We start from the raw sequence: 13,426 nt of genomic DNA, 5'->3' as shown, positions 1-13,426 counted from the left end.
CATCCCCTATATTCTTATATTGTATTATTTATCCCCTATATTCGTATTATTCATCCGCTATATTCGTATTATTCATCCCCTATATTTGTATTATTCATCCCCTATATTCGTATTATTCATCCCCTATATTTGTATTATTCATCCCCTATATTTGTATTATTTATCACCTATATTTGTATTATTCATCCCCTATATTTGTATTATTCATCCCCTATATTTGTATTATTCATCCCCTATATTCGTATTATTCATCCCCTATATTTGTATTATTCATCCCCTATATTTGTATTATTCATCCCCTACATTCGTATTATTTATCCCCTATATTTGTATTATTCGTCCCCTATATTTGTATTATTCATCCCCTACATTCGTACTATTCATCCCCTATATTTGTATTATTCATCCCCTATATTTGTATTATTCATCCCCTATATTTGTATTATTCATCCCCTATATTTGTATTATTTATCCCCTATATTTGTATTATTCATCCCCTATATTTGTATTATTCATCCCCTATATTTGTACTATTCATCCCCAATATTCGTATTATTCATCCCCTATATTTGTATTATTCATACCCTATATTCGTATTATTCATCCCCTATATTTGTATTATTCATCCCCTATATTCTATTATTGTATTATTTATCCCCTATATTTGTATTATTCATCCCCTATATTCTTATATTGTATTATTTATCTCCTATATTCGTATTATTCATCCACTATATTCGTATTATTCATCCCCTATATTCGTATTATTCATCCCCTATATTTGTATTATTCATCCCCTATATTCGTATTATTCATCCCCTATATTTGTATTATTCATCCCCTATATTCGTATTATTCATCCCCTATATTTGTACTATTCATCCCCAATATTCGTATTATTCATCCCCTATATTTGTATTATTCATACCCTATATTCGTATTATTCATCCCCTATATTTGTATTATTCATCCCCTATATTCTATTATTGTATTATTTATCCCCTATATTTGTATTATTCATCCCCTATATTCTTATATTGTATTATTCATCCCCTATATTCGTATTATTCATCCACTATATTCGTATTATTCATCCCCTATATTCGTATTATTCATCCCCTATATTTGTATTATTCATCCCCTATATTTGTATTATTCATCCCCTATATTTGTATTATTCATCCCCTATATTTGTATTATTCATCCCCTATATTCGTATTATTCATCCCCTATATTTGTATTATTCATCCCCTATATTCGTATTATTCATCCCCTATATTTGTATTATTCATCCCCTATATTTGTATTATTCATCCCCTATATTTGTATTATTCATACCCTATATTTGTATTATTCATCCCCTATATTTGTATTATTCATCCCCTATATTCGTATTATTCATCCCCTATATTCGTATTATTCATACCCTATATTTGTATTATTCATCCCCTATATTTGTATTATTCATCCCCTATATTCGTATTATTCATACCCTATATTCGTATTATTCATACCCTATATTTGTATTATTCATCCCCTATATTTGTATTATTCATCCCCTATATTCGTATTATTTATCCCCTATATTTGTATTATTCATCCCCTATATTTGTATTATTCATCCCCTATATTTGTATTATTCATCCCCTATATTTGTATTATTCATCCCCTATATTTGTATTATTCATCCCCTATATTTGTACTATTCATCCCCAATATTCGTATATTTCATCCCCTATATTTGTATTATTCATACCCTATATTCGTATTATTCATCCCCTATATTTGTATTATTCATCCCCTATATTCTATTATTGTATTATTTATCCCCTATATTTGTATTATTCATCCCCTATATTCTTATATTGTATTATTTATCCCCTATATTCGTATTATTCATCCACTATATTCGTATTATTCATCCCCTATATTTGTATTATTCATCCCCTATATTCGTATTATTCATCCCCTATATTTGTATTATTCATCCCCTATATTCTTATATTGTATTATTTATCCCCTATATTTGTATTATTCATCCCCTATATTTGTATTATTCATCCCCTATATTTGTATTATTCATCCCCTATATTCGTATTATTCATCCCCTATATTTGTATTATTCATCCCCTATATTCTATTATTGTATTATTTATCCCCTATATTTGTATTATTCATCCCCTATATTCTTATATTGTATTATTTATCTCCTATATTCGTATTATTCATCCACTATATTCGTTTTATTCATCCCCTATATTTGTATTATTCATCCCCTATATTCGTATTATTCATCCCCTATATTTGTATTATTCATCCCCTATATTTGTATTATTCATCCCCTATATTTGTATTATTCATCCCCTATATTCGTATTATTCATCCCCTATATTTGTATTATTCATCCCCTATATTTGTATTATTCATCCCCTATATTCGTATTATTCATCCCCTATATTTGTATTATTCATCCCCTATATTTGTATTATTCATCCCCTATATTTGTATTATTCATCCCCTATATTCGTATTATTCATCCCCTATATTCGTATTATTCATCCCCTATATTCTTATATTGTATTATTTATCCCCTATATTTGTATTATTCATCCCCTATATTTGTATTATTCATCCCCTATATTTGTATTATTCATCCCCTATATTCGTATTATTCATCCCCTATATTTGTATTATTCATCCCCTATATTCTATTATTGTATTATTTATCCCCTATATTTGTATTATTCATCCCCTATATTCTTATATTGTATTATTTATCTCCTATATTCGTATTATTCATCCACTATATTCGTTTTATTCATCCCCTATATTTGTATTATTCATCCCCTATATTCGTATTATTCATCCCCTATATTTGTATTATTCATCCCCTATATTTGTATTATTCATCCCCTATATTTGTATTATTCATCCCCTATATTCGTATTATTCATCCCCTATATTTGTATTATTCATCCCCTATATTTGTATTATTCATCCCCTATATTCGTATTATTCATCCCCTATATTTGTATTATTCATCCCCTATATTTGTATTATTCATCCCCTATATTTGTATTATTCATCCCCTATATTTGTATTATTCATCCCCTATATTCGTATTATTCATCCCCTATATTTGTATTATTCATCCCCTATATTTGTATTATTCATCCCCTATATTCGTATTATTCATCCCCTATATTTGTATTATTCATCCCCTATATTTGTATTATTCATCCCCTATATTTGTATTATTCATCCCCTATATTTGTATTATTCATCCCCTATATTTGTATTATTCATCCCCTATATTCGTATTATTCATCCCCTATACTTGTATTATTCATCCCCTATATTTGTATTATTCATCCCCTATACTTGTATTATTCATCCCCTATATTTGTATTATTCATCCCCTATATTCGTATTATTCATCCCCTATATTTGTATTATTTATCCCCTATATTTGTATTATTCATCCCCTATATTCGTATTATTCATCCCCTATATTCGTATTTTTTATCCCCTATATTTGTATTATTCATCCCTTATATTTGTATTATTCATCCCCTTTATTTGTATTATTCATCCGCTATATTCGTATTATTCATCCCATATATTTGTTTTATTCATCCCCTATATTTGTATTATTCATCCCCTATATTCTTATATTGTATTATTTATCCCCTATATTCGTATTATTCATCCCCTATATTTGTATTATTCATCCCCTATATTCGTATTATTCATCCCCTCTATTTGTATTATTCATCCCCTATATTCTTATATTGTGTTATTTATCACCTATATTTGTATTATTCATCCCCTATATTTGTATTATTCATCCCCTATATTTGTATTATTCATCCCCTATATTTGTATTATTCATCCCCTATATTTGTATTATTCATCCCCTATATTTGTATTATTCATCCCCTATATTTGTATTATTCATCCCCTATATTTGTACTATTCATCCCCAATATTCGTATTATTCATCCCCTATATTTGTATTATTCATCCCCTATATTCGTATTATTCATCCCCTATATTTGTATTATTCATCCCCTATATTCTATTATTGTATTATTTATCCCCTATATTTGTATTATTCATCCCCTATATTCTTATATTGTATTATTTATCCCCTATATTCGTATTATTCATCCGCTATATTCGTATTATTCATCCCCTATATTTGTATTATTCATCCCCTATATTCGTATTATTCATCCCCTATATTTGTATTATTCATCCCCTATATTCTTATATTGTATTATTTATCCCCTATATTTGTATTATTTATCACCTATATTTGTATTATTCATCCCCTATATTTGTATTATTCATCCCCTATATTTGTATTATTCATCCCCTATATTCGTATTATTCATCCCCTATATTTGTATTATTCATCCCCTATATTCGTATTATTCATCCCCTATCTTCGTTTTATTCATCCCCTATATTCGTATTATTTATCCCCTATCTTTGTATTATTCATCCCCTATATTCGTATTATTCATCCCCTATATTTGTATTATTCATCCCCTATTATTGTATTATTCATCCCCTATATTTGTATTATTCATCCCCTATATTTGTATTATTCATCCCCTATATTCGTATTATTCATCCCCAATATTTGTATTATTCATCCCCTATATTCGTATTATTCATCCCCTATATTTGTATTATTCATCCCCTATATTCGTATTATTCATCCCCTATATTTGTATTATTCATCCCCTATATTCGTATTATTCATCCCCTATATTTGTATTATTCATCCCTTATATTCGTATTATTCATCCCCTATATTTGTATTATTCATCCCCTATATTTGTATTATTCATCCCCTATACTTGTATTATTCATCCCCTATATTTGTATTATTCATCCCCTATATTTGTACTATTCATCCACAATATTTGTATTATTCATCCCCTATATTCGTATTATTCTTCCCCTATACTTGTATTATTCATCCCCTATATTTGTATTATTCATCCCCTATATTTGTATTATTCATCCCCTATATTCGTATTATTCATACCCTATATTCGTATTATTCATGCCCTATATTTGTATTATTCATCCCCTATATTTGTATTATTCATCCCCTATATTCGTATTATTTATCCCCTATATTCGTATTATTCATCCCCTATATTTGTATTATTCATCCCCTATATTTGTATTATTCATACCCTATATTTGTATTATTCATCCCCTATATTTGTATTATTCATCCCCTATATTTGTACTATTCATCCCCAATATTCGTATTTTTCATCCCCTATATTTGTATTATTCATCCCCTATATTCGTATTATTCATCCCCTATATTTGTATTATTCATCCCCTATATTCTATTATTGTATTATTTATCCCCTATATTTGTATTATTCATCCCCTATATTCTTATATTGTATTATTTATCTCCTATATTCGTATTATTCATCCACTATATTCGTTTTATTCATCCCCTATATTTGTATTATTCATCCCCTATATTCGTATTATTCATCCCCTATATTTGTATTATTCATCCCCTATATTCTTATATTGTATTATTTATCCCCTATATTTGTATTATTCATCCCCTATATTTGTATTATTCATCCCCTATATTTGTATTATTCATCCCCTATATTCGTATTATTCATCCCCTATATTTGTATTATTCATCCCCTATATTCTATTATTGTATTATTTATCCCCTATATTTGTATTATTCATCCCCTATATTCTTATATTGTATTATTTATCTCCTATATTCGTATTATTCATCCACTATATTCGTTTTATTCATCCCCTATATTTGTATTATTCATCCCCTATATTCGTATTATTCATCCCCTATATTTGTATTATTCATCCCCTATATTTGTATTATTCATCCCCTATATTTGTATTATTCATCCGCTATATTCGTATTATTCATCCCCTATATTCGTATTATTCATCCCCTATATTTGTATTATTCATCCCCTATATTCGTATTATTCATCCCCTATATTTGTATTATTCATCCCCTATATTCGTATTATTCATCCCCTATATTTGTACTATTCATCCCCAATATTCGTATTATTCATCCCCTATATTTGTATTATTCATACCCTATATTCGTATTATTCATCCCCTATATTTGTATTATTCATCCCCTATATTCTATTATTGTATTATTTATCCCCTATATTTGTATTATTCATCCCCTATATTCTTATATTGTATTATTTATCTCCTATATTGTATTATTCATCCACTATATTCGTATTATTCATCCCCTATATTCGTTTTATTCATCCCCTATATTTGTATTATTCATCCCCTATATTTGTATTATTCATCCCCTATATTTGTACTATTCATCCACAATATTTGTATTATTCATCCCCTATATTTGTATTATTCATCCCCTATACTTGTATTATTCATCCCCTATATTCGTATTATTCATCCCCTATACTTGTATTATTCATCCCCTATATTTGTATTATTCATCCCCTATATTTGTATTATTCATCCCCAATATTTGTATTATTCATCCCCTATATTCGTATTATTCTTCCCCTATACTTGTATTATTCATCCCCTATATTTGTATTATTCATCCCCTATATTCGTATTATTCATCCCCTATATTCGTATTATTCATCCCCTATATTTGTATTATTCATCCCCTATATTCGTATTATTCATCCCCTATATTTGTATTATTCATCCCCTATATTCGTATTATTCATCCCCTATATTCGTATTATGCAAAAAACGGTCTACAAGCACTTGAATTGTGTTGTAACTCCATCAGACATGTATGGAAGCGACAAGTAAAACACGAATGCGTACGAAGGAAGGAAATGGAACTCACGCGTGCTTGCTTGCGATGACCTTTTATATTTTTATGTGCTTCAAGTTCGACCAAATGTTCGTCCTTCTGTGGTTTACATACAACATCAGTGACGTCACATTTAAACATTAATAGATAGCAAGGTAAAATTGCTCAGAGGCTGGTGCCGGGTTCCTATGCCCTTTGGGCGCTCCCTTGTAGACTGGCTGTGCTTTTGAGGAGGGTGCTACCGGTGTCCTACATCCAAAGTTTCGTTATGTCCGCAAGGTAATAATTATGAACAAAAATCTCTATTTCAAGTTCCAAGAATTTAAAAAAAACTTATGGATATATGTATAAGTGCATAAAGTTTAAGAAGTAGCTCTTTCCTCGAAAAAGTTATGAACAGTTTGTGTTTTGTTTGTTTTTGTCGCTTTATTTTACAACGTTTTACAACTTCAGAACTGATTTTATTATCAACAATACAGAGAAAGCGGTATCACGAGTTTGTATTTGTAACGTTTAGTTATGAAATGTAGTTTTTATATGATGACGCCGATGACCTAGACTCTCGTTCTTACCCAGACTTGAAGAGAAATAGTTCTGCAAGATTGTTATGATTTTTTTTTATTTCGCGTACTTCAGATGCTACATACAATAAACTTTTTTGATGCATTTATATTCATAACACTCGGAAATTTGTCACAACTTTTCCTACAAACTAAGTCATAACTAGTGTCAAGTAGACGTCGAACATATTTCGCTTCATGCCGTATAAAGTCGAAATATTGTCGTCTGTTCTCGCAATTTGTCCGAAAGTATCGTTGAGATGTGTAAACTGTAAAATAATACTTGCAGACCAGAAAATTCAAGTACGGGTCACGCATTGAATTTCAAAGTTTTGGACAATCGTAACACATCGTGACTACAGTCTTGGCAGTATCCGAATTTATCGGAATTTTCTTGGAAATCTGTAAGAGCCATAACAGTCATAAAAAACGTCTACAACTGTCTTGGCGTTGTAACGTAGAGCTGTCTGAGTGTAGTCGTAACTCCAACGACCTTAATCTTCCAGATATCGGATAGGCTCTCTTTACATATTGTGAAAACTTTTGGATAATCATGGTTGATAGTCAGTGACTGCAAATTTATGACGATTCAATTCAAATGAGCCGGAGTCCTAGGCGTTGCGGAGAGTTCGTGATTAAACTGGGCTACATCGTAGCACAACGTACCAATAGTCAATCATTTGTAGTACATCCGGTTTCATTGTCGAATTCCAAGGATTAGTTTGACGGTGATATTTACCACTAACCTTTAATTCGTCGGATAAATATGCATGATGGCATTTAAAAACACGCAAAAATATCACTAAGCCACGTCACTACTTTTTTCCGAAACCATATCTAACAAGGTCATGGTCCATGTGGACAAATATAAATACGAAATAGTGTTTTCAAGTGATTCAATGCTTTAATGTTACAAATTTAAACATCTGACAAAATTGTACTAAAAATCGAATGAGCATAAACATCAACAACAAAAGTTGAGTAAATCAAAATATTCCATGATGTTTTCTTTTATACATATTTGTAAATCAATTAAATAATCGTAAGTTACTAAATTAATAACATCAAAAACGTTAAATGAATAGACACAATGTACATACAATAACATACATTATAATCCCGTTCGCTCGAATAACTGGAGCCAAGAAAAATTCGAGCCAAGCGGGAAAGCTTAGCTTCAGTAGAAGGAAATCAGTCCTTTACATCTAGTTCGAGCCAACGAGGAAATCGAGCCAAGCGAGTTCGCGCAAACAAGGAAATCGTGCCAAGCGAGTTCGAGCAAACAAGGAAATCGAGCCAAGAGAGTTCGAGCAAACAAGGAAATCGAGCCAAGAGAGTTCGAGCAAACAAGGAAATCGAGCCAAGAGAGTTCGAGCAAACAAGGAAATCGAGCCAAGAGAGTTCGAGCAAACAAGGAAATCGAGCCAAGAGAGTTCGAGCAAACAAGGAAATCGAGCTAAGCGAGTTCGAGCAAACAAGGAAATCGAGCCAAGTGAGTTGTAGAATACGGGGTTCGACGGTAAATGCATATATTTCAACTGATCTAACTAGCAAAGTAATGTAAACATGTACACAATATTCTCTTTATATATCCCATCTATCAGATGAAGCTAAATGATTACACTTTTGCAAATTTCGTTCAAATTTTGTATCAGCATATAGATAACCTTTTACATTCTCGTAGAACAATACGGTATTTGCCGCTTAGACCCGACATATTTTTTTTCTTTCCTCTGATTTAAATAAATAAGATTGGTCTTTGAAATTCTTCCCCTCTTAATCTTAAGTCTATGTTTAGATGCACTTTACCTCGATTAAAGATGCATTCTTACTCCCAAATAAGATTTACCGCAATTAATATAATTGTTTTAATATACCAAAAAGGATTGAAAAATGACGATCGCATTGGTTTTTATTAAGGACACCGGCTTTAATTTGAAAGAAAGGTACAGAAAACACGTTATTTCTACCTTATGAGACGATAGTAGATCGCAGTAAATCTTTAAGCATTCACCAATCATTTAAAAAAAATGCGTTTTCAGCTATTAAAATCACGATAACATTTTTGTTATCAGTAATGAATAGTTTCCATAAATGCATTACTTAGTAAGCAGTTTAATGTTGATCACTCAAAATGTATGTTTGTTATACATGTGTTTGTAATTATTTTGAATAGAGTGTCACTTTAACTAAATGGAACATTTTAAAACTTGCATGATATTGCATTAGTGTTGAAGTCTGAGACATGCTATTTTTTATTAAACAATGCCCTATTAGATACGTCTTATCTTCCCTTCCAGCTCTGAACTTCATAGTAAAGTCTCTGCTTAACATATGCAAGACGTAATGTATCTTTTCCTACGTGTTGGAACAGCCGTACATAAAAAAACTGGGTGAATCTCGTAATAACGAACGTCAACTTTCGTGCTCCTTTCTAAGTCATTCAATAAAGAACGATAAATTTGCTTTTTGAATTTAATATCATATATACGTTATAACTTAACCCATTTTTTACAATATAATGGTGTCTTATTGTCTAGTTGCATTCACGTCCATATTGGCCATAAATAAATAATATCTTGAACATTGGACTGAATAATTAGATTTTAAATGGCATTATTTTAAACCTGCACTGAGCAGCGTATATCAGTTGATATGATCTCAGAAAAGGTGTTCCTATTACACATAATATTTGTTTGAGTCAACAAATGTTCCATTTAAGATCATGTATTTATAGCTCACGAGCATATGTTATCAGTTTGACAAACTAGTACTAATAGAAACAGTTCCATTTCTGAAATAAGACGTATAATTGGAGAAATCTCTACCTGTTGGAATATAATATCGTTTTAAAGTGTAGTTCGTACTCGAGTTGTATTTTCCACAACTTTCAATAGTTGGTATGTTATACGGCTTTACCTTGACACGCCTCATTGTCAGTTATTGTTTTTAAACATAACACTCTTAAATGTGTCGTGGTTTCACTACGTACTTTAAGGAATGTGACGTAAGCCATCTTTAATGGGTTTTTGTTTTTCAGATAATGTTGCTTTTACTGGTGATTTTCGGTTTCTGCACACGTACAGCTGAAGGTAATCTCAATTTTGTTTTTATTGAAAACCTTTATTGCATTAAAATCTTAAAATATTTTAATAAGTGTTAGTTTCTTGATTGAGTTGTGTTGCGTAATTTCTGTTTGTAACTCGAACTATTCATAAATTTCAGAAGTGTTCCTTTTGAATTTAATGTGCATGACTCTTTTACACAAATATAGCTGCTAAGGCTATGCCCCCATTTCAAATGCATATACATCTTCAACTTCAGGGTATAACTACACGTGCCTCAAATGTACCGAATCTCCCAAACCGTACACGTGTCAGACAATCCAACACTGCGGCAGTCATGAGGTTTGGAATGGGTGAACGTTTTATCTAAAGAAGTGGTGTATATGTTGTTGTTTTTAAACAAAGAACTTACAATGGGTTATCTGTGTTCATAAACATTAAACATTTTGTGCTTTGATTGGAATTATAATGGTCATTAGTCTGATAGAAAATATTGGTTATAAGACATTGAATAACGCAGAAACGATTACAAACTGAAAATGATCTGTTTTCGCAAATACGCATATTTTTTATGTTTGTAGCTGTGTCATCTCGAAGAATATATCACCACAATAGGATCGCTGAGGTTCAACCTGAGGTGCATTGATGAAATGGCAAGTATACTAGTATACTTTTTTGTGAGGTGATGTTTCAAACCTCCTTTACTGACCGTTCCAAGGCGGTACGTAGCAATCCTTGATAAACATACCCAGTTTTATATAGTGGATATGCACTGTGTTGTTTGTGTAGATTTGTGCTGTTGTTCCATGCGTCTTGTTTGTGATTCTTTGTTTTGTGTTATAAGTCTTTAAACGGGGTTTATATTTAAACTTATTTCTTCTGAGCTTGTTTCTGTAGTTTTTCAAATAAATTTAAAACTCTGACAGATTGTAGGAATCTTCATTAATCATTTAAAATATAGTAGACACTCTTTCACTTGATGTATGTGTCTTGCAGATCTGTAAAGCATCGCAACTGATAGGCCGGAAGCGCACGGATGCAGTGTGCTCCCAGTGTTGCCATGGTGACCTCTGCAACGCGAAAGGATGCGGACAGGGTATTTGTTATTGTAGTTAACATACAAGTAGTGAGAAAGGAGGTATTTTATACTTTACATGGCCATTACGACCACAAATCGCTATTCTAGAACGTTCTTTGCCATTAATAGTGCAGTAAGGTGAGCAGAATGTGTGTCAATGTACTTGCCATAGTGACCTGTTTAACACGAAGGGGATCGAACACTGGGACCAAATAATCAACGTAGGTATCGTGCATTCGCCTTTTCGAATAAAAGGTTCTGAGTAGATTTATTCGAAATTAAGAACTTTACTGGTCAGGTTTTCGAATGCTTATTTACTTGTCCTATTAAACAGTGCAATAACAGTAATATAACGGACATAATATTTAACTGAAAACTTTGATCTAACGATATTTTCCCGTACAATCGTTGACGAGTTAACCCCATAGTACGGCGAAGATGTGTAGGTGCTCAACGCCGTTACATTATTATGTGGATTTTCATTTCGGTATGGTGATGCGCGGGAAAGTGGAAGGCTTTTGTAAAAACAACAACATTTTATTATCTTATTACATAACATTGCTGTTTCAGAGCCGCCCAAGTCTGATGGCCCGGTTTGCTATTCGTGTGGCAGTTCTCTGGGTGCTGATGGCTGTGAGAAAGTGCAGCAATGTGGGAGGGACGAGGTATGTAGTAACTGTGATGTCATAAGGATTATCTGTTCATTTATTCTGCCTTTAGTAAAAATGAAATGCTTATTAAATTTAAAAAGGTGATTTGAAGTTATTGAAATCAGTGACAAAATGGATGCCACTCTAGTACATACAGGTAGCATTTGTTCCGGGTTTTTTTTCTCATTTTCTGATGCAAAAAGTCCAAAGCAAATTATGAATCATTAACCTAAATGTTATATGGCTGTATGTACCATAACTGGTTCTGTTTTAGGTGTGTCAGATCACCACACAAACTCAGTTTTCTGGCCCCGGGGAGAAGTTCTATTCCACAGGATGTGTACACAAACAAGTACGGTATTAAATAGCTGTCCTTAATAATTGGATATGGCGATATAACCTACTGATGTTATTTTCAGATTATATAAATCACATTTATCATTGTATTTAAGCATTTGCAACTCGCGATGAACGAATAAGATATAATTCAAAAAGATTGACACCATAATCATGTTTGTTAACGTGACCTTTTTATTACAGGATGTATCTTGCCAGTTAAGCGGAAAAGGCTGTAGATACTGCTGTGATTCCAATCTATGTAATGCGGTTGACCCGTGCCTACACAACTCGACAACTTTCACATCCACGACCACCTCCACACACCCTGACATAGCGTCTACCCAAACAGCTATCATTACTACAACAACAGCTAGGACCACGACCGCCGCCACAACTCCTGAAATAACGTCCATCCAAACTGATATCATTTCTACAACAACAACCGGGACCAAGAACGTCACAGCAACTACTAATACTGCTTCCTTACCGACGACACAGTACAATGGTATATAATCGCATTTGTAATATTATGGCACTTTTTTCATTGTCCATGAATTATGTTTATGGTGAAGGACCATACCAATTCAGTCTTGTATTTAGACAAACTACTTAAAAAGTGTCCCTGTATGTATTGCTTGTTTGTTTATTTAGGTCCGTGTATCGATGAAAGCCTGACCGTGTGCCGGTATGATACCGTTTGCAGTCAGCATCCGACGAGGTGCCCAAAACTCTGTAAGCTGTGTGTGTAGGACGGACGAGCAGAGCTTGTTGAGACATGACTTGCCCAACTGTGTCATGCTTATAGGCCTTAGTTGATTGATTGTGTTGTTGTCGTCAGTTTGCTTATGTTAAGTATAACGTTTGAAATAAAGCTAATGAAAAATGAA

The 13,426-nt window shown here is 31.9% G+C and overlaps 1 protein-coding gene across 1 annotated transcript; it reads left to right on the top strand.

Moving 5' to 3' along the window:
• The first annotated feature begins 10,191 nt into the window (after positions 1 to 10,191).
• On the top strand, positions 10,192 to 13,426 carry LOC128245051 (uncharacterized). The gene is made up of 9 exons (XM_052963259.1): positions 10,192 to 10,307; positions 10,448 to 10,499; positions 10,732 to 10,814; positions 11,054 to 11,125; positions 11,469 to 11,568; positions 12,121 to 12,215; positions 12,475 to 12,552; positions 12,741 to 13,044; positions 13,191 to 13,426. The coding sequence occupies exons 2-9, from the start codon at positions 10,451 to 10,453 to the stop codon at positions 13,286 to 13,288; spliced, it is 879 nt and encodes a 292-aa protein (XP_052819219.1). The 5' UTR covers positions 10,192 to 10,307; positions 10,448 to 10,450; the 3' UTR covers positions 13,289 to 13,426.

This window comes from Mya arenaria, chromosome 8, assembly GCF_026914265.1.
Source record: "Mya arenaria isolate MELC-2E11 chromosome 8, ASM2691426v1".
Classification (NCBI taxonomy): Eukaryota; Metazoa; Mollusca; class Bivalvia; order Myida; family Myidae; genus Mya; species Mya arenaria.
The sequence above is the reverse complement of the archived record's forward strand: the minus strand, read 5'-3'. Positions and strand labels throughout refer to the sequence as shown.